The sequence below is a fragment of the Podarcis raffonei genome, chromosome 8 (genome assembly GCF_027172205.1).
Source record: "Podarcis raffonei isolate rPodRaf1 chromosome 8, rPodRaf1.pri, whole genome shotgun sequence".
NCBI lineage: Eukaryota > Metazoa > Chordata > Lepidosauria > Squamata > Lacertidae > Podarcis > Podarcis raffonei.
This window is the reverse complement of record NC_070609.1, coordinates 71041564-71062226: the sequence shown is the minus strand read 5'-3', so window position 1 is coordinate 71062226 and position 20663 is coordinate 71041564. Positions and strand designations below refer to the sequence as shown.

The 20663-nt window shown below is 47.3% G+C and overlaps 1 protein-coding gene across 4 annotated transcripts in view; it reads right to left on the bottom strand.

Annotated features, from left to right (window-relative positions):
• LOC128419708 (cyclin-dependent kinase 11B-like) overlaps positions 1-19679 on the bottom strand; it is a 33569-nt gene extending 13890 nt beyond the window's left edge. The window contains exons 1-11 of one of the 4 annotated variants that reach the window (XR_008331904.1): positions 19562-19679; positions 17081-17208; positions 15020-15135; positions 13974-14098; positions 12584-12722; positions 9690-9826; positions 5586-5702; positions 4402-4497; positions 4128-4286; positions 2507-2572; positions 1138-1313 (exon numbers count right to left, since the gene is read on the bottom strand). Coding sequence is in view for 3 of the 4 variants with exons in the window: in XM_053400720.1 (XP_053256695.1) it covers positions 1138-1307; positions 2507-2572; positions 4128-4286; positions 4402-4497; positions 5586-5702; positions 9690-9826; positions 12584-12722; positions 13974-14098; positions 15020-15135; positions 17081-17191 (1236 nt within the window). In the remaining variant the exon portion in view is untranslated. Of the gene's footprint in view, positions 1-1137; positions 1314-2506; positions 2573-4127; positions 4287-4401; positions 4498-5585; positions 5703-9689; positions 9827-12583; positions 12723-13973; positions 14099-15019; positions 15136-17080; positions 17209-19561 lie in introns of those variants that run through there. The other 3 variants (XM_053400720.1, XM_053400721.1, XM_053400722.1) reach the window with 3 other exon arrangements.
• Between the last annotated feature and the right edge of the window lie 984 nt (positions 19680-20663).

Below are 20663 nucleotides of genomic sequence, written 5' to 3'. Positions count from 1 at the left end.
ATTCTTAATGAAATCAGCCCTGAGTGCTCACTGGAAGGACAGATCGTGAAGCTGAGGCTCCAGTACTTTGGCCACCTCATGAGAAGAGAAGACTCCCTGGAGAAGACACTGATGCTGGGAAAGATGGAGGGCACAAGGAGAAGGGGGCGACAGAGGATGAGATGGTTGGATAGTGTTCTCGAAGCCACAAACATGAGTCTGACCAAACTGCGGGAGGTAGTGGAGGACAGAGGTGCCTGGCGTGCTCTGGTCCATGGGGTCACGAAGAGTCGGACACGACTAAACGACTAAACAACAACAACAATATGGATATGTTTGGGTCTCTATATATTTGTGGTGTGGAGTATTGTTTTGAGGCTCTCGCAGACCCAGTTTGCATCCAGGGACAAGCCAAACCATGGTTTAGTGTGAATGAGAAAGTATGCAGATATACTTAGCAAAAAATGTGAGTGCTGTTCTCCTCCCCTCTGGTCCTGCTGCTGCTGCTGCACTACCCAGAGCAAAGCTATGGTTTTGCTTAGGGTCACATCTGAACCAGGCTTACAGTGGTACCTCGGGTTACATACGCTTCAGGTTACATACGCTTCAGGTTACAGACTCTGCTAACCCAGAAATAGTACCTCGGGTTAAGAACTTTGCTTCAGGATGAGAAAAGAAATTGTGCTCTGGTGGCGCAGCGGCAGCAGCAGGAGGCCCCATTAGCTAAAGTGGTGCTTCAGGTTAAGAACAATTTCAGGTTAAGAACGGACCTCCGGAACAAATTAAGTACGTAACCAGAGGTACCACTGTATACTGCTTCTTTCCCAGACAAACCACACGCAGCAAACCAAGAACAAACCTTGCCTATGGCTTGTCTGGGGCAAGACAAACCATGAGCCCAGGTTTGGAAGTAATGTTAAGAAAAACCATGGCTTAAACCTGGGTAGCACAGTGGCAGCAGGGCCTGGGAAGGAGTAGAATGACTGCATTTTTTGATTCCAGCCAGTAGGCCAGACCCTTAGATCGCCCAATCCCAGTGGGCCATTGTGACAGGTGGGTACATGGAGTCTCTGTTCATTCGGAGGTCAGCAAAAGACACCAAATGGCTTGGCCTGACCCCTCCCTAGGAAGGCCAGAGATCTATAGCAGCCCCCTAACCTGAAGGGCGGGTAGATACTTGGGCAACTCTTGCTTCAGCTCCACAGGTGATGACACAGGTGAGTCAGGTAGGTAGTCGCCCTCCGTCATCGTGTTGGATTGCGGGGTCCCCTCGCCAGCGTCTTCTTCCTCTCCTTCGCTCCCCACGGAATCCCGGTCAAACCTTGACTCTGCAACTTCAAACGTAAGAATCAAATTGTGGCAGGAAGCGGATGTTGGGGGATCCTTCAAGTTCAAAAGGAGGGTGCAAAGGAAACATCCTGCCCTTGCCTCCAGCGCTCCAAGACAAACTGCCTCTGAGTGTGGAACAATGTTTCTCAACCTGTGGGTCCCGAGATATTGCTGGACTACAACTTCCATCATTCCTAGCCAGCATGGCCAGTGGTCAGGGATGATGGGAGTTGTAGTCCAACAACATTTGGGGACCCACGGGTTGAGAACCACAGGTGTGGAGGCTTCATTTCAATATGATGGATTGTATCTGAGTTACAGACCCACTGAAATCAATGAACCTAAGTTACTCACTGCAAGTAGAACAAACATTAGACACGGTTCTCATGGCTATTTGACAGACCTATCCTTCCTGAATCCACCTATTAACCATGTCTTGCGGCAGCAAGATCCACAAGTCAAATTATATACTGTGTAAAGCTTCTCCCCTTTTTGCCCTTCAAGAACCTGCAGCCAAGTCAGGCCAGGATCTATGTTCAGCGGCTGCCAAATATTTGTATCTGTCAGGGAGGAAGAAGCTCCAGTTGAGGAGTGCAGAACTGTTTTTTCAGCCTGAAGCCCGAGTTAAATAAAAAATGGGCAGAGCAAGAGTTGTGACTCTTGCCTTTGTACAGTAGGCTACATTGGAATCATAGAACTGTAGGGCTGCAAGGGAGCCCAAGGCTCACCTAGTCCAAAACCCCTGGAATGCAAGAATCACAGATACATTCAAGTCATGCAAAAGCCAGAGATTTCTATACCCACGCAAGTAAGACACCTCACAGTACACATTCAAAAGCAAGTTAATTTAACAGGAAACTAAAATATTACCTTAAAGATTACAAATTGAAACACCAGAAAGCTGCAGAATGCACAATTAATGCAGCAAAGTTAATTTTTAAAAGCTGTTGCATGGGGAAGGGTGCGACCTGGCGAGAGTCTCAAGGGACAGAGAGGCCTGGGGGCCGCATTTGAGGTTCCCTATACTTGCTTTAGACTGCAAACACGAGAACCAGCCAGGGGTGGGTTGGGGGAAGCCTTAGGACACAAACCGTATTTTTAGGAGGTGCCTCCAAACCATCAGAGGATCACCAAGGTCATGCCACAAGCACAAGGAGAGAGATTACATAAAGCCACATTTCGCCATTTGTCTTCTTACCCACTGGGAGGTGGTCTCCGTTCTCCCGCTCTTCTTCTTCGCTCATTTCGTCTTCGCTCACCTCTTCTGCAAGGCAAAAAAAGGGGAAAGAATGAGACAGGCTAGGAAGAAAATTGAACTTGATTGCTTTTATACCTCTGCGGGGAGGGGATGGGCGCCATCTTGCTGGTCCTTTAATCACTGTATGATGCTCTGTAACTTTTAGGCACTTTTAAGAGCTGGTGGCAGCCTCAGCCTATAAAACCCTTAACAACTTTAGACCTGACTTATCTCCCATAGGGAGACGCGGGTGGCGCTGCGGGTTAAATCACAGAGCCAAGGACTTGACGATCAGAAGGTCAGCAGTTCCAATCCCTGCGACGGGGTGAGCTCCCATTGCTCAGTCCCTGCTCCTGCCAACCTAGCAGTTCGAAAGCACGTCAAAGTGCAAGTAGATAAATAGGTACCACTCCTGCGGGAAGGTAAATGGCGTTTCCGAGCGCTGCTCTGGTTCGCCAGAAGCGGCTTAGTCATGCTGGCCACATGACCCGGAAGCTGTATGCCGGCTCTCTCGGCCAATAAAGCGAGATGAGCACCGCAACCCCAGAGTCGGCCACGACTGGACCTAATGGTCAGGGGTCCCTTTACCTTTACCTATCTCAAGGACCATAGTCTTCCATAAGTTTCCTTTGAAGCTCAGCTCCAGATCCTGCAACCTCTAGAGCAGAGACTGATGCCAAGTTCAATTAAGGACGTTTCTGCTGCAGCTCTTTATTGTTTCACACAGGGAACATTCCCAGCCCTGCCCTGGGGACGCCAGGGATTGAACCTGGGGACTTACGCCTGCAGAGCAGATGCTCTGCCACTGAACTATGGCCTTCTTCTGGTTGCAATGATTAAAAAGAATTAACACTACTAAAATGGGACCGTGGCTGAGTGATACAGCAGCAGTACAGCATGGAAAAGGTCCCAGATTCAAACAATGGCATCTCTAGGTAGGGCCGCAAAAGACTGGTTTCATGAGTGGGCAACATTTTTAGACCGATGGGCATAACTGGGTCTTTGAGTCAGTGCTGTGGATGCCACTGTTAGGATTTTTATCAATCCGAGCTGCTCCAGTGAGTGGTAATATGATTGTATAGAGCATGAGAGTGTCTGAGAGAGTGTGAGAAAGGAAGTCTGTATTATCTCTTCCTGAGTACTTTTGGAAGTTAGTTTCACTTCTGAGCGTGCTGCAGTTTCTGTACTGGTGTTCAGAGAGCACAGACGGACTGACGGAGTCTCTGTATATAGACTGTAAATAAAGCAGTTTTAGAACTATGATTGAGTCTTTCTTCTGCTATGATATGCCAGAAGACTGGCGTGCTCTTTTCAGGAGAGGAGGGTCGCCTATTACCGGTCTCTCTGGACTGAGGGAGATTTACAGCCAGGGAGAACCACCAGAGAAACACCCTGAAGACTTGGGAAGTTGGCAGCCATTCCCGGGCGTTTTTCCAACAGCCAACCCCTCTGCTCAGCTCCCCCAACCCTGAGAGGCAGAAAGTGTGTGCATACACAAACACATTTCACTCTTCCAAAGAGACCACAGTAGAAACACGAATGCTGCTGTGTGTTTGCGTGTGCATGAGAGACAGACACTTACCAGCTGACTGCTCTGTCACTTCTTCAGAGTTGCTTCCTGTCTCCTCCTCCTCCTCTTCCTCCTCCTCTTCCTCTTCTTCTGACTCTTCACTGCTGGACTCCTCCTCCTCTTCTTCCTCCTCCTCCTCCTCTTCCTCCTCCGAACCGGATCCAGATTCCCCTGAAGAAAGCAAACACAAAGATGAAAAAATGCAAAAAACCCCAACCTCAACTCTCAAGCTAACTGCTATTGGCTCATTAAAGAACCCCTAAATTTCTTACACCCCAGCGGTTACCTGAGGATGTTTCTGCTGAGCTGGTTTTTCTTTCGCTGTCACTGATGTCCTGTAGATCAGAAAGGGGGTCTCTCTCTTCTGGCTTTTCTTCTTTCACTGTTTTTTATTTTTAATTTAAAAAATTGGGAACAGGGTTGAGAAATCCCAATTCTCAAAAGTACTAAGGGATTCTACTTGTACAATATTGCAGTTTTTTTTCTTCCTTAAAAATCTAAAGCAGGGGTGAGGAACCCCATGACCATCCAAAAGCCGTTGGACTCCAATTCCCATCAGCCCCAGCAACAAACAAAGGGCCAACATCTCTCCTCCCTCTCCTGGTCTGAAGAATGCAAGGAAAATGTCTGCCACCAAGTGGGCCAACCAAGTCAACATGCACAGAGTTGCCCTGGAAGGATGATCTATCTATCTATCCATCTATCTATCTACAGTGGTACCTCGGGTTACAGACGCTTCAGGTTACAGACTCCGTAACCCAGAAATATTACCTTGGGTTAAGAACTTTGCTTCAGGATGAGAACAGAAATCATGCGGCGTCAGCACAGCGGCAGCAGGAGGCCCCATTAGCTAAAGTGGTGCTTCAGGTTAAGAACAGTTTCAGGTTAAGAACGGACCTCCGCAACGAATTAAGTACTTAACCTGAGGTACCACTCTATCTATCTATCTATCTATCTATCTATCTATCTATCTATTTTTAATGCAGTATTTCAGTGTTAACTTTAAGCCACACAAAAACACTTGGAAATAATTTTAACATGGCATCCTTGTATTTTGTTTACTAAATAAAAGCCAAGTAAACTGAATCACTGAGCTCAAATGATATACATGGAATGGAAACTTTCCTACATCCCCCAGGTTGTAGAACTCCCTCCCCACAGAGGTGTGTTAGGCCCCTTCAATATGCAGCTTCCAGAAGATGCTGCGCACTCACCTCTTTACCCTGGCTTTGGACACCTAAGGTGCATGTTCTTAGGATCCACCTTATTTTTATGATTGTAAATTTGTTTTTTGAAAACAAAAACATTTTTAATGTTGTGCTTTAACTCTTGTAACCCACCCTTGGACTTTAGGTTGAAGGGTGGATAATAACTAAGTAGAAATAATTTTAAAATGCCATATACTTTCGGCTAGCTTGATGGATTCCTCCCTGGCACATGGAAGACACATTTATGCCTTTTAAAAGTTACCTGGCTTTCGGATTTCTCCTTGTTCAAGCTTTTCTCTCTGTTGTCGTAGCGGGCTGCGGCTCCAGATCCTTACTTTCTCGTTGTAGTCTTCTCTCACAGTCCTGTGGTGTGCTGAAACTGGTCAACACAAGAAAAAAAAATCTGTTTGTGAGTCCTGGACTGAAATCTCCGTTCTTACGCCATGGCAATTTGCTTCACGCAAACTTTGCAGCTCTAGCGAAATGAGAATTCCTTCCCTGCCTACCGGTACTACACTGGCACATTCGAATAAGGAGCAATGTTTAATTAAGGTTCAACCATCCTTAAGTTTGAAAATGCACCTCAGTGATGGGCTATTAGGGTCAGAAAGACTAAGACACGGCTTTAAAATCAATCAGAAGACACTTAGAACGACTCCAATTAAACATAAAAAATAGGTACCAAGAATCAATTATTTACGATAGCAGGGAACAACTATTTCAGAAATCTATATACGACTTGATGTGGGGAGGGGGACACCAGGAAATAGCTAGACATGGAAGGTATCCAGAGTCTACAGAAGGATGAACTGTGGCTAAGTGGCAGAATATTTCCTTTACATGCAGAAGGTCCCAGGTTCAATCCTTGGCATCTCCAAGTAGAGATGGACAGAAATCCTGGAGCTGCTGCCAGTTAGGGTAGACAATACTGAGGTAGATGAACCAAAGTTCTAACTCAGTGTCAGACAGCTACCTAGATAGCCTCCTTGCTAACAAATCTGGGTGAAAGAAGTCAAGATCAGATGGTGCAACCAAAGGTCAGGACTTCACCTGTTTTGAGTGCAGAAGGTGCCATGTTCAAACCCCACTACCTCCAGGTTAGGGGTGGGACAGAGGCCCTCTCTGAAATTCTGGAGAGCCACTGCCAGTCAGTGCAGACAATACTGAGCTAGATGGACTAATGATCTGAGTCAGTATAAGCCAGCTTCCTATGTGGAACTCGCAATATCATGTTGCAAATGTGGAATGGTGCTGTTCAGTATTTCAGCCACTCCATTTCATCTCACATACCGTTTTCCACCCCCGGTCAGTCAGCATTCCATGCCCACCAAGAATGCTCAGTTCTCACTGTCCAAACTGCAGCTCCCCCCCCCCATGAAACAGCTCTCCTAGGCCACCTGCGGCCCATGCTGCTTGCTTGTTCACCTGCCTGCTATTCTGTTGTCACGCTATTGACATAGCCTACTGGTTGCTATGATGACAGCATGAAGACAGACTTACGTTTTTATACATATAAGAAGATATATCCACTTGCAAGCCTTGGGGTTCTCCCTAGCCTGCAGATGCCTCCCTCTCCTGCACAGACAGCACCATTTTTGCTACATAATCAGTGGCACTGACAACCTGTACTTTGGAAACAAGAGAGGATAGTGACTTCCTGGGGACCTATGAGGTCTCACAAATCACAGGTCTCTTACCCTTTGCCCGTTTCCCTCAAACTCAGTATTTCCAGAAGATTAAGAGGGTGGCGGTGGGACAAAGACTAGTATGTCACAGTTGGAAGGATAAACATTCACCATCCATTACTCAACAGTCTGGAGATCTTACTTACCTATCTCCATTTTAATGTATACAATAATCAATCCTGTTTGGATATCTGTTTCAACATCCAGAATCACTGCATTTATATATATGTTTTTTTAAGTAGGATTGATGCATGATTGTTAATGTGATCTGACATTTCTTTCCTTTTTCTTTCAGATATATTTGCAATAAAACATATAGACAGACAGATAAGCGCGCGCACACACACACACACACACACACTACCGTCCCCGTACTCAGAGTTTCCCAGGATTCTAAGGAACAACAAAAAAACCCATGGTAGTTTTTCAAATCCATGGTTAAAAGTAGTGGTTCTGAAAGGTTCAGTGCCCAATCTTGATTCAAAATGGCATCCATTTTGTGTAGCCAAACACAGACAATAACCTGCTCCTTGATCTCAGGAACCATCATGCAAAAATTTGGCTATGATACCTTAAAAGTGATGCAAATGCACAGCAAACGAACAACCTTCAAAAAATATATAGCAGATATACAGATGTGTGGTGCTTTTTAATAATAATAAAAAAGATTAACCCAGAGTTGTTATTAGGTTGCTAAATAGGAGTTCACACCATGCTAGGGTCCATTTAGACCCCAATACCTCAGTTTCCCCATGTGTCACACCCAAAATCACAGCAGGAGCTAGCACTGAGACACAGCAACAATACACCAGCTAACTTTAAGAGACCATGTGGAACAGGAAATGACACTGGGGGTGGGGTGGGAGAGTTTTACATACAGTGGTGCCTCGATAGACGAAAAGAATCCGTTCCGCGATTCTCTTCGTCTAGCGGTTTTTTTGTCTTGCGAAGCAAGCCCATTGACAGCTTAGCGGATTAGCGCTACATCTGTCAAGCGGCTTTTCGCGATCAGCTGTTAAGCGGCTTATCAGCAGAACAGCTGATAAGCGGCTTAGGAAAAGGGCTAAAAAAGTGAAAAAAACCCGCGGGGGGACGCAAGATTTTTTCGTCTTGCGAAGCAACCCCATAGGGAAATTCGTTTTGCGAAGCGCCTCCAAAACGGAAAACCCTTTCGTCTAGCGGGTTTTCCGTCTTGCGAGGCGTTCGTCTTGCGGGGCACCACTGTATTTTGAATACCCATTTGGAAATTTAAATGTGGAGGATTTAAAAAAATACAAATTATTGTGGAGGGTAGAGAAGGGAGGACTTAATGCAATCCAAACACTCTATTCCAACCCCCCCCCCCCCAATTTTAGCTAATCACTCCCCGTCCCCAAGCTTTCTACAAAATAAAAAGAGTACCTGGGGGGGCTAACAAAAAAAGGTTAAGCATGCCCTGTAGTTTGAGCACCAGGAAGAGGAACCTCCAGCACCACAACCCTTCTGCTTATCGTAAGGCCACTGCATAACCAACAAAGGAGCAGCCATGCTTGGGGGTTATTTTGCTCTCCTGCTTCCGATAACCACAGGAGCATCTACAGAGCACAGCGCTTCTGCATCCAACCACAGCAAAGCTGTTTTTGGCAATGCCTTGAGCTCCCATGTTCTGCCCACACACTTCCAAGCCTATCCTGGCAGCAGCAAAGGCTATAAACTCTTTCTCTTTTAAAACAAGACAGCGGAGATTCCTGGAAAGCGGCAATTCGGCAGCCAGAACCAAAGCCCATGCCCTTCTGGCTCTTCTGTGCCCTGAGACAAAAACACAATGTTGTGCTAGAGCACACGCTGTGCTTACAGACGGTCCCAGGTCCAACCCCTTGTTTCTGCAGGCAAGGCTGGAAAAAACGACTTGCGTCTGAAACCCTGGAGACCCCTGCAAGTCAGTGCAGAAAACACTGAGTTAGATGCACTCAGTACAAGGAAGCTTGCTAGGCTCCTATTTAAATTGGCTCTTTATTCAGAAACATGAGGACTGGAACCCTGCTTTTATTTTTGGGGAAACGTTGTAGCTCGGTGGTAGAGCAGTTTCAACACCCCAGCATCTCCAGGTAGGGCTGGGAGAGATTCATGCCTGAAACCCTGGAGAGCTGCTGCCAGTCAGTGTAGACCAGGGTTTCCAAACTCAGGTCTCCAGCTGTTTTTGGACTACAATTTCCATCATTCCTGACCACTGGTCCTGCTGGAAAGGGAGGATGGGAGCTGAGGTCCAAAAACAGCTGGAGACCAAAGTTTGGGAAACAGTGGTGTAGATAATACTGAGCGAGCTGGACCGATGGTCTGACTCAGGAGAACACAGCTTCCTATGTTCCTAGGTCTTAGGAGAAGGGATGCTGTTCAGTGGCAAAGCATCCGTTTTGCATTAGAAGATCCCAGGTTTGATCCCCCAGCGTGTCCAGGTGGAGTTTCCTGGAACCCTGGAAAGCTGATGCTAATGGAAAGTCAATTATGAGGCAGTACTGAGCTTGACGTCCCAAGAATCTGATGCGGTGTAAGACAGCCTCCTTTGCCCGACATCCAGGAGCACGTCTGTCTCAAAGGTTTGCAGGGCATAAACGTCATAGACGAAATAAACACACGATCCGTACCCGCAAGGAAATAAGGCTTCCCTCGCCCCGTTCCACCCCCACCTCTGAGCTACTTACTCTCTCGTCTGGCCTCCCGTTCTTTACGCCTCTCCTCCGCTCGCCTCTCCCGTTCCTTGATCTCCCGCTGCTCTTTCTGCTGCTCTCTCATTTTCCTCTCTCGCTCCCTCTTCCGCTCAAGCTGCTCCAGGCGGTCCCTACGAAGGGTTTCATCAGGCGCCCGTGTTATTTTATCGAATTGGTTTTTGTTTGTTTTAATTAACAATTTTGAATTATATGGTCTCTTTTGCTGCATTCCCTCTAGAAAGATTAGCAATATTTATTTTAAGATCGTAGCTTCTGGCATCTGCACAAAGGCCGAATCTCCCTTATCAAGAGAGGTTTTGCTTAGCCAAGTCAGCACCAACACAAATCAGGATGTTAAGATATTTATTGACTGCCCACCCACCTACCATGCTTTGGACCCTCCTCAAATACGAAAGAGAGACCCCTCTTGGGAGGACAGTGACTACCAACATCCCCTCTGGCTCATGGTTCTGGCAACAGTACCATGGATGTAGTACAACTGCAGTGGGGAACCTTTCTCAGTTTGAGGGCCACATTCAATTCTCGGCAACATTCTGGGGGACACATGCCTGTGGCGGGTGGAGCCAGAGGCAAAAGCGGGCAGAGCAGTAGGTGTGAATTTCACCTTCCTTCAGCAAGTGAGTTCCTACATTACACTCTTTATCCTTGTGTTCCAGGAAAGCCAGAGGCATTATCAGAATTCAAGGGCACATTCCGGCCAGGCAAAAAAACCCAAACACTTAAGGAGAGGCGGTGGCCTGGGGAAGAGTCCCAAGGGGAAGATAAGAGAGGTCAGATATTCTCCTTCCCTGTAACACATAGCTAAATCCAATATTAGCCCTACTCAGAGCAGATGCACAAAAATAAAGGGGGTCAAGTCAGCCACATGGACTGATTTCAATGGATCTGCTTGGAGCAGGGCGGACCTTGGATACTGCCCACAATTTCTTAACCATAAGCTTGATCTAGTGCCCAAATGTTCTCTCTTAAGGGGAAGGCATTGTAACATTGCTTTATGGGCTGGTAGGAGACTTGAGGCCTGCATGCTGGAGAATTTTGTAGGGGAGGGATCACAGACCTTGGTGGCAGAGGACCTGCTTTATATGCAGAAGGTCCCCAGTTCAATTCCAGGTATTCCCAGTTAAACAGCAGGTAGCAGCGGATGGGAAGGACCTCTCTTTGTCCAAGATCATGGAGAACATCTGCCAGTCGTAGCAGACCAGGAATGGGGAGGCGCTCTGTCTAGATGCTGCTGGACTCCAACTCACACCTTCCCTGTCCATTGGCCATGCTGGCAGGGGCTGATGGGAGTTGGAGTCCAACAGCAGCTGGACAGACAAAGGTTCCCCACCACCCAAGTGGGCACTATTAGGCAAGAGAGACAAATAGTCTGAACGGGTGCTAAGACAGCTTTTGTGTTCCTATGTACTTATCCAATGCCCACTGGGGTGAATCAGATATGCAGGATTAAGCTGTGTGAAATGCATGGTCCATTTCTTAAGTTGTAAAATCCCTCATATTAGAGGTGGTTTTCTGAATGTTGGTTCAAATCAGTACTGTACATTCCTCACCAAGCTCACATATCAATTGCATCCATAGGGCTACAGGACTCCTCCATGGGTGGTAGGTGCAGAATGTCTTTAGCTAGATTTCTGCACAAGGAGCAACTCCTAACCCCAGCTCCACCCATCGCTCAACAGGCACACTCACTTAGATGCCCAAACCATGGTTTCTGATGAAGGCCGAACTTGCGTAACCTCAACTTATTAGGTTTCTCAATCAATTAAAAGCTATGTTCAGAGATCACACAGAGTATGATTTGATGCCTAGCTGTTACCCCCCCCCCCCCCGCAACATGCCCCCCAACCCTTTCCCCTCCCTCTCACAGCAGCTAAGAGGTTACGAGCTCCCTGCTCTCCTCCCACTATGCAGCTGGGAGGACTCTGTCAGCTTGTGCTTTTGGTTAAGTGCAACTTGCCATGCCACCCACACCAGGAATTGTGGTTTGCATTAAGTATGACTCCTTTTAACAAGCCAGCTTCAGAAACCATGGTTTGATGGTGGCTTGTTTTTAAATCAACCACAGTCAATGTCAACCACAGTTCCATGCTCAAATGACAAGACCAACTGTGCTGAACTACAAGTGGGTGTGAAAGCTTTCAAACTCATCCTCCCAGCCACAGAGGAGGAGAGAGGGTGTGAGCCTAGGGGGCCGTTAGGCTTTGTCCATGTTCTGTTAAGTCAGGAGTAGCTAACCTGTGGTCCTGCATCTTCTTTTTGATTCATTACAGTAATACAGCAGAGCCAATGCATTCTCGAAAAGTAGAAGTGTGCATTTTGCTCTCAGCCAAACCAATAAGTTTGCTTCCATGGTCCAGTTCAGCTTTTCTGTGGAGCTCTCCATGACCCCAAATCAACAACTGGGAGCTGCATCAAACCATTATTCCACTGCATCTATAGTTTCTGCAATGTTACCAAGCACTGTCCACCCACTTTTTAAAGAAACCACTCATCACAGCGATCCTATGTTTGCATTACAAGAAAAAGGCAGAGCCCCAGGAAACTAAATTCTTAAGTCAACAGCACAGTCTGTAGCTTTTTTTGGAACTGCTGCCTATGCGGCATCATGGAAATAATACCACATTCCAATAGCCCATACCTTTGCTTAAACCAGTTAAGTGCTTGATTTACACTGTTAAGCAAATTGCCACATCCCTGCAGTTCTTGTGATCACAGCCCCCAGACAGCTATTTAGTGGCAGGTGACATAAGCACAGAATCAAAGGAGCAGATGTACAGCTGTTAGACTGATTGCATTAATGTCCCTAAGAAGTTGGTTCTGGGGAGGAAATGCTGGATTTGGGGCTCCAGGGCCAGGGGGGGATTTACCTCTCTCTCCGGGAATGCTCCCTAGCCAATTCCCTCCTTTTCTGCCTCTCCCATTCACGGCGGGCCTTATCCTGCTCTTCGCGGTGCCTTTTCCTACGTTCATGCTCGCGCTCCTTCTCTTTCACCCTAGCATGCTTCCCTAATAATAGAGATACAAAAGAAAAAGGCCAAACCATTACCCCCCCTCCCAAACAGCATTCGGAAGTCGTAAAACGAGCAAAGGAACCAGATGAAAAAGAGAAGGAGAGAGAAACACAGATTATGAAAGAATCATTTCTCTTGGCACTCTGCTAAAACAAAAAAACAACAACCACAAGCCACCATGGCTAAAATTAGCCATCAGGTTAAAGGGCTTTTAAAAATTAAAGCTGACTTCCACGAACATTGGAACTTCTCCCTTCCTTGTGACTTTGTAGCTGGCACTGTTAACAGTATTACTCTACTTATACAGGGTAAAAGCTACCCTGGCTCTGAGCTCTCACCTGAGAACATAAGAAGCTTCTTGATGGGTTAACATGCACATGGTCCAGCAATCTCCTAATGGATGGCAGCAACCAGAAGGTACCAGGTGGCCTATTAGCCAGCAGACAACTGATAGACCCAAGGTGCATTCTCAGTCAACATACAGCAATGGTGAGGCCCAAAAGACCCAGTGCACCACATGGACTGAGCTTACACCCTGAAGTATGCTGGGGGTGTCTCAGCAGACAACCTTACATGGGGAGGGTCAGCTCATATACTCAACTGCTTGCCATAGGCAACCAGGGATTCCATGCAGGTGAGTGAGTGCTCTGGGGGGAGGAGGGACAGAGTGCATCAGCCCCTCCGCTTGGTTCCCAGGCTAGTTGCATAGGAAGGAAAGTCTCTTCCTCCACAAGCTGCATGGAAATGCAGAGGGAAAAGGAATGGCTCAGTAGAAGCCACAGCTTTTTTAAACTACCTTGTTAAGAATCCTTTGCATTTCCATGCTCCCTGAAAGGCGGAGATGGAAACAGAGACTATTAGCCTCTAAGATGAGAAGGTCCACCGTTTACAGCTCATTGGTTAGCGCAACATAATGGGGTGTGGTCAAAAGTAGGAGCGGTCACCTGATGAGCAACTGAGCCAATGGCTGAAGAACTTCCCTTACCACTGCCAGTAAAAACTGCTGAGTTCTTAAAGGGCCAGCAAAAATCATTCTTGAGGGCCAGATCAGAATCTCGAACTGTAAGTTAGCTAGCTGCGCTCTAAGCGGGCTGGAGGGGAGCCTGCTGGCTACTAAACTTTGTGGGCGTATATAGAAGGCTGCCTTAACTGAACTCATCATTGTGTGATAGGTTCCAGACACCAACCAAGGACACCAGAGGTTAGGAGACACTGAGGAGGAAATGCTAAGAAGGGACCTGAGTACCTTCTGCCGAGTGACTGCGATGACGCCGCTTCTCTTTCCTCTTCTCGTCTTTTCTGTGGTGTGCTCTCTCCTTCCGTGACATTTGCTGGGGGGGTTTGATTGCCAGGGAGTCGTCCTCTTCTCCCCTGAAGTCCACAACAATGGCGGGGGGGGAGAGAATGGGAAAAGAATCATGTGTATGTAGAACAAGAATTCATTCATTTACTGTCATATATCAGGAGTCACTGCACCTGGCAACAGCAGCCTGAGAGATGGGACAGTGGCAACTGAAACCAGCTGCTCATTGGCTTCTTCCCTCCCCTGAATCACTTCTATTCAAGCTGGCCATCACTATGTCACTTTAAAAGTACATGCCCAAGGTTGCTTATTTTAACTCTCCCCACCTTGTTTTCCTCATGTAAGCTGCAGAGCAAAGACTTTTAATCGGTGCACAGTGCTTAGTAAAACACAGCTGTTTAAAAATGAAGTATACCACACTGCAACAGTATCGCAATCGTGGAAGGCAGAGGTGATGGTCCCAAAGACGATGACAGGGAAGACTGCCAATGAAGCAAAGCCAGCTGCAAAGGGAAGCTGGAACTAGAACCTGCCAGACTACTAATTCAGGTGCAGCCCATCGTAACGGCCACATCTCTGTAGACCAGAAGTCTCCAGATGTTGCTGAACTCCCATCAGTCCCAGCCAGAATGGCCAATGGTCAGGGATGGTGAGAGTTGCAGTCCAACATCTGGAAGGGTCACAAGCTCCCCATCCCTAAGGTAGACCATCACTTGCCTTTATTGCTCCCAGCTACCACCATCACAAATCTACCTTCTTTCAATGCAGGGGAAAGGAATCTGTGGCCCTCCAGATATTGCTAGCCTCCAACCTCCATCAGGCCTAGTGTTCAAAGATGATAGGGGTTGCAGTCCAAGAATATCTGGAAGGGTTCCAGACCCCCATACACATTCCTATCATATGGCAAGTGTGAGTAATTGTAATTAAACCGTGTGTGTGTGAGAGAGAGAGAGTGAGTATAACCCTCCCTCTGCTAGCGGCTTTCCTACCGGTCTTCCATAGAGTCTTCCCTCCTGTAAGGTGAATTCCGGATAGTTATCTCCATGCGGTGATCTCTCAGCTCTCCCTCTTCAAGGGAATCGCGCTTCGAGTCCCGATCATCAGACTACGACGATAGGGAGAAACACACATTTTGGCTTTCAGAAATTGTGCACAGTGAAAGATTATTCGTAGTTTTACCCCCCGAAATTTTGTTACCCAATCATAGCAGAGGCAGAGAGCTTGTTGTACTATTGGAAAGAACACAGACATTTAAACAGGGGAGACCTATTTGTGTGCTATATTCACTTCAAAGGCGGCTGGGGGGGGGGAGGAATCCCAGGATGCTACTTGACGTGTCTTGACAGAATGTTTCATACAAATATTCCAGGGAACTTTGGACAAATGGGTAGAACCAAAGTATAGTGGGGAAAGAAGAACATGCAGGCACTTTCATCCAACAGGTTTTTATTTACAACCTGGGTAGTGTCATGCTGCTGCTGTGGACAATTATTTTGAACCCTCCAATCCAATTCACTTTCTTTCTGGAAGCAAGAGTTAATTGGCTGCTGCATGTGCACGTTTGTGAACAAGCTAATGAGTATGATGTGGGGGGTGGTAAGTGAATGTGAAAGTTATTTTGCAATAATTTTGCCAGGTTAGGCGGAACACTGTGTTTTTATCTGGTGTTTATATATGGGAAATGCATCCAGAAGACAAAAATGTATCGAGGAGTTAGTGGTTTCACATGGTTACCCTCCCTGCCTCTGTTCCTTCCCCCTCCCTCGCTCTTGTTAAGTTTTTTAATGGTGCGAGAACAGTCTTTTAATGTCCTGAGAATGTTGGGAGGAGGTGAAGCCCCCCCCCCCACAGCTGCCTTAATCAGCTGTGGAGGATAGTGCTGAGTACCTTCTTCGATGTTGGACATTGTTTTGAGAAAGTAAGGCATTGGGAGAGGGTGGCTAATGGATGATCTGCACATAGTCAGTCTTGGAAGCCACACAGGCTATCTATAAAATTGGACAGTTTGGGCAGAGTTTCTTTGAAGCTCATGCATGGCCTGATCGGCTGCAGGGCCATGCAAACAGAGGCTACCTGGGGGAGTCGCACTGCTGCTTCTTGAGGGCTTCCTACTCACTTGTGTATTTTGTATTGCTTCTGAATCTCATTTTAAAAGAACCACCTTGCCTTTGGCAAGAGTTTGGTTCTGTGAACCGCCCTAATATCTTGTGATGAAGAGCGGTATATAAATGTAATCAACAACAACAACACCACTGAGGCTTGCAAAAGTACAAACCTGCTGTACCTGGAAGTGAGTGGGGAGAGTGCAGCTGAATGGGAGACAGCTGCGGGCAGCCTGAGGAAGTATCATCCCCCTTGGGCCTGCCCATAAGAAGCAAGTCTAGAGTAAGAGAATAGGGTGACGTCTTCTGTTTGCAGGAACTCTTCTTGTTATGATACTTTTGTGGTTGAGCTGAGTGTTTGGACCCTGGGTGAGAACCCGGAGGGTGTGTCAGGAGGAAAACGAACTGATGTATAGGTATATGTAACATTTTTATATGCAACTGTGTATTTTTGTAATAGTTTAAGTTGCCTGTTGTTGCTTCAGTTTTCTGTACCCCGCTTAGAGATCTTTTTAATTTATTAGGCAGTATAGAAATTAAATAATAACATAAAAATAATCAAAAGAATATTTAGGAGGAACCCGCTCCCGCCCCCCGAGGAGATTACGGTTATTACCTGCCCTTCACCAGCAAGTCCCAGAGCAGGTTACAACAAGCTATAGAACGCTTTCTCTCTAATGAGAGGTGGGGGAGGAAAGTTTGGGTAGTTTTCTAAACTGCACAATGTCAGCATGAGAGTGGTACTCGACTAGCACAAAGGACTTTCACCAGACATGCAATCCTATGTGTGGGCACTTGGAAGCAAGTCTCAGTTACTTCAAGCAGGTGTGCACAGGATTGCAGCCTGAGAATACCAGAAGAAGCTTTGTTCTAATTAGAGAGGGGGGAAGAAAATGAGGGAAAAGAAAACATACTCTTATAGGCACTGGCTCTAGAAGGGCAGCTTACATTTTTGAGGCGCTTTGTGTCTGCTTTCTCCTCTTGCTCCTTGCGACGTTTCTTCTCCTGAAGAATTTCATCTAACGTTTTCACTTTCCAAGATTCCTTTTCATCACCCATTTGTGTTTAAAAAGGCACTAAAAGAAAAGACAACCATCAAATGAGACTGCTGCTACCCTATCATGGACCTGGCTGTCCACATTTTAATAACGCCAAGATTTAAACTACCGTTAAGGTACCGTATTTTTCGCTCTATAGGATGCACTTTTTCCCCTCCAAAAATGAAGGGGGAATGTGTGTGCATCCTATGGAGCGAATGCAGGCTCCTTGGCTTCGCGGCAACGCACCTGTCCTGGAAGCCGGAGGAGGAACAGAAGGGTCTCCTCCTGTTCCTTCTCCAGCTTCGCAGCTTCCCCTGTGAAGGAGGGGCGCTGCGCAGAGAGAGAGAAGGCGCAGTGCCCCTTCAGCGACGCGTCTGTCCTGGCTTCTGCTTTAACCCTGGCCCAGCCTCTTTGGGCAGGGGGAGCCTTCATCCCGCTGCCCTGAAGAGGCTTGGCGCAGTTACCCCAGAAGCCAGAACAGCCACACAGTATCCCAGAAGCCAGATCCCTCTTGCTGTTCTGGCTTCTGGGGTTCAGAATAATTTTTTCTTGTTTTCCGCCTCCCAAAACTAGGTGCGCCCTATGGTCCGGTGCGCCCTATGGTGCGAAAAATACGGTACTCTGCCTGCAGCCACCTCTGAAAAGCACTTGGAAACAATAATTAGCCCCAAACAAATAGGCCAATTTGCTAGCTGGGTTAGCATCATGGAAGACATCTACTATATATTTCAGAAAGTTGCTCGTCTGCTGCCTATGCATTTGGACACTTCCTAAGATATTGCAACAAAACTTTTGAAAGAGCTCAAAGAGCAAGTTTTTGTCTATGTTTGGATACAAGGTCATTTGAACTAAAATGGTGGACTGAACCATTCAAAATTGCACTGATTTTAATGACTGGTTTCAACAATGTACTGGTTTTGGGTTGTTTATACAGTGGTACCTCTAGATACGAACGGGATCCGTTCCGAAACCCCGTTCGCATCTAGAGGTAAATGTAACTAGTGATGGCACGTCTGCACACGCGCGCGTCGCTTTTCACCGCTTCTGGGCATGACGTCATTTTGAGCGTCCACACATGTGCAAGCGGCGAAACCCGGAAGTAAAGCGCTCCTTTACTTCCGGGTTGCCGAGGAGCGCAACTCGAATGCACTCAACTCGAAGCATATTTAACCTGAGGTATGACTGTATATAATTTCCAAGCAACGCTGGGTACGAGGCTGCTAGTATAATGTAACTACAGCATTCATTTATTAATAGGGTCATTGAAAGCTGCCTTGGAGCACATCAGTCACCTGATTCTCCTATCTCAGCTACTGTCTCCTTTGAACAGCTCTGTAGCCTCTCAGGAAGAGAGTTTCTCCCATCACCTGCTACCTAATTATTTAAACTCAGACACCGGGAACTTTTGGCCCTGCAGGCATTGCTGAACTACATCTCACATCAGCCCTAGAAAACACAGCCAATGGCCAGGGAAGATGGGTTTTGTAGTTCAACAACATCTGTAGGACCAAAGAATTCCAACACGTATTATAATAGGAAGGACAAAAGTTTAAACCTGGGGCTTTTGGAACGTGATGCACGCAGCCCCCACTCCCTCAAGCTGTTTCCTCCCCATATATCATTGACTGGTGGGCAACAGCCTCCACAAGCAGTTTGCCCCAAATGCACCATTGTTAAAGGTATTCAGAAGGCATGGCCCCTGCTCAGCTGTACTAGAACTAGGAATTTCAGCAAGTGCAGTGACCACGAACAAACCACACCATCAAAAGTTCCTTAAAAGAAAAAGCTAGCCTTTGAATTTTGCAGCTTTACGCACACACAAAACCCCCAAAACCCATACAGCATCGTATTTGTAGTGATGGCACAGGGCAGGACCAGGAAGACCAAAAGCTCGAATAGGGGTGGATGTTATTGTTTGGTTTTGTCATTGTGGCTATACCCTTTCGCGTTTTTTCATTGTAAACCGCAATTTGACCCTTGGCGAAGGGGCGGTACATAAATTTAATAAATAAATAAATAACGGTAGATAAATAAAACACCCGCTCAACCAAGAGCCCTAACGGGGGCTCCGGACTTGAATGAACTGGGACGGGGTTGGGCAGAGAAGGAAGTTCCGAGCGTCTTGGGAGGAAGCCAAGAAGAAAATCTCCAAATCCTAGTAAAATAAGGACAGCTCGAGAGGGCGCCTCACCACCACCCGCTGCAAGGGAGGCCTAGCCCCACAACACGCCACCCCGGCAAGGCAGGCCGCCCGACCACGGCCCACCTTCCCCGCCACAGGAAACCCCGCTTCCCTTCCCTCTGAAACCCGGCCCCCGGCCCCGGGGGAGCGGGGAAGGGAAGGCGGCCCACCGCAGCCGCAGCCTCCCCTCCTTCGACCCTCCCTTACCTTCCCTGTCGCCCCTACCGCCACCGCCTCCACGACCCACTTGCCGGGGATGCAGTGCCCGGAAGCGCGACGCGTGGCGCACGCATTTCTTCCGGCGCGGGTCCGTTACGTCACCGGAAAGAGGGAAGTTCCCGGCCCGGCCCGGGGACAGTTAAAGGGAGAGGCCCATCCGCTTGTGGACGTTCGCAGAACGTCAGCCGGAAGCCCGTAGACTTTCGAATAGACCTATGAAGGGGTAACGTACTTCTGGGTCCACTAAGCCTCCCAGCTCCAAGACGGAAATCAAGCGTTTTCTTGTGGACATCAATGCACAATTTCTATAGAGATGCATAAAGTGTGGACTTATAAAGGCTCCCTAACTTCCAGGGTGTTGTTTTTTTATGGCTCCCCACTCCAAATAAAACCACCCCCAGCTGTGGAATTAAGGGAGGACTGCCCACGAAAATCAATGGATAAAATAGTATTGTTGTTGTTCAGTCGTTTAGTCGTGTCCGACTCTTCGTGACCCCATGGACCAGAACACGCCAGAAACTCCTGTCTTCCACTGCCTCCCGCAGTTTGGTCAAACTCATGCTGGGAGCTTTGAGAACACTGTCCAACCATCTCGTCCTCTGCCGTCCCCTTCTCCTTGTGCCCTCCATCTTTCCCAACATCAGGGTCTTTTCCAGGGAGTCTTCTCTTCTCATGAGGTGGCCAAAGTATTGGAGCCTCAGCTTCAGGATCTGTCCTTCCAATGAGCACTCAGGGCTGATTTCCTTAAGAATGGATGCGTTTGATCTTCTTGCAGTCCATGGGACTCTCAAGAGTCTCCTCCAGCACCATAATTCAAAAGCATCAATTCTTTGGCAATCAGCCTTCTTTATGGTCCAGCTCTCACTTCCATTCATCACTACTGGGAAAACCATAGCTTTAACTATACGGACCTTTGTTGGCAAGGTGATGTCCCTGCTTTTTAAGATGCTCTCTAAGTTTGTCATTGCTTTTCTCCCAAGAAGCAGGCGTCTTTTAATTTTGTGGCTGCTGTCACCATCTGCAGTGATCATGGAGCCCAAGAAAGTAAAATCTCTCACTGCCTCCATTTCTTCCCCTTCTATTTGCATTT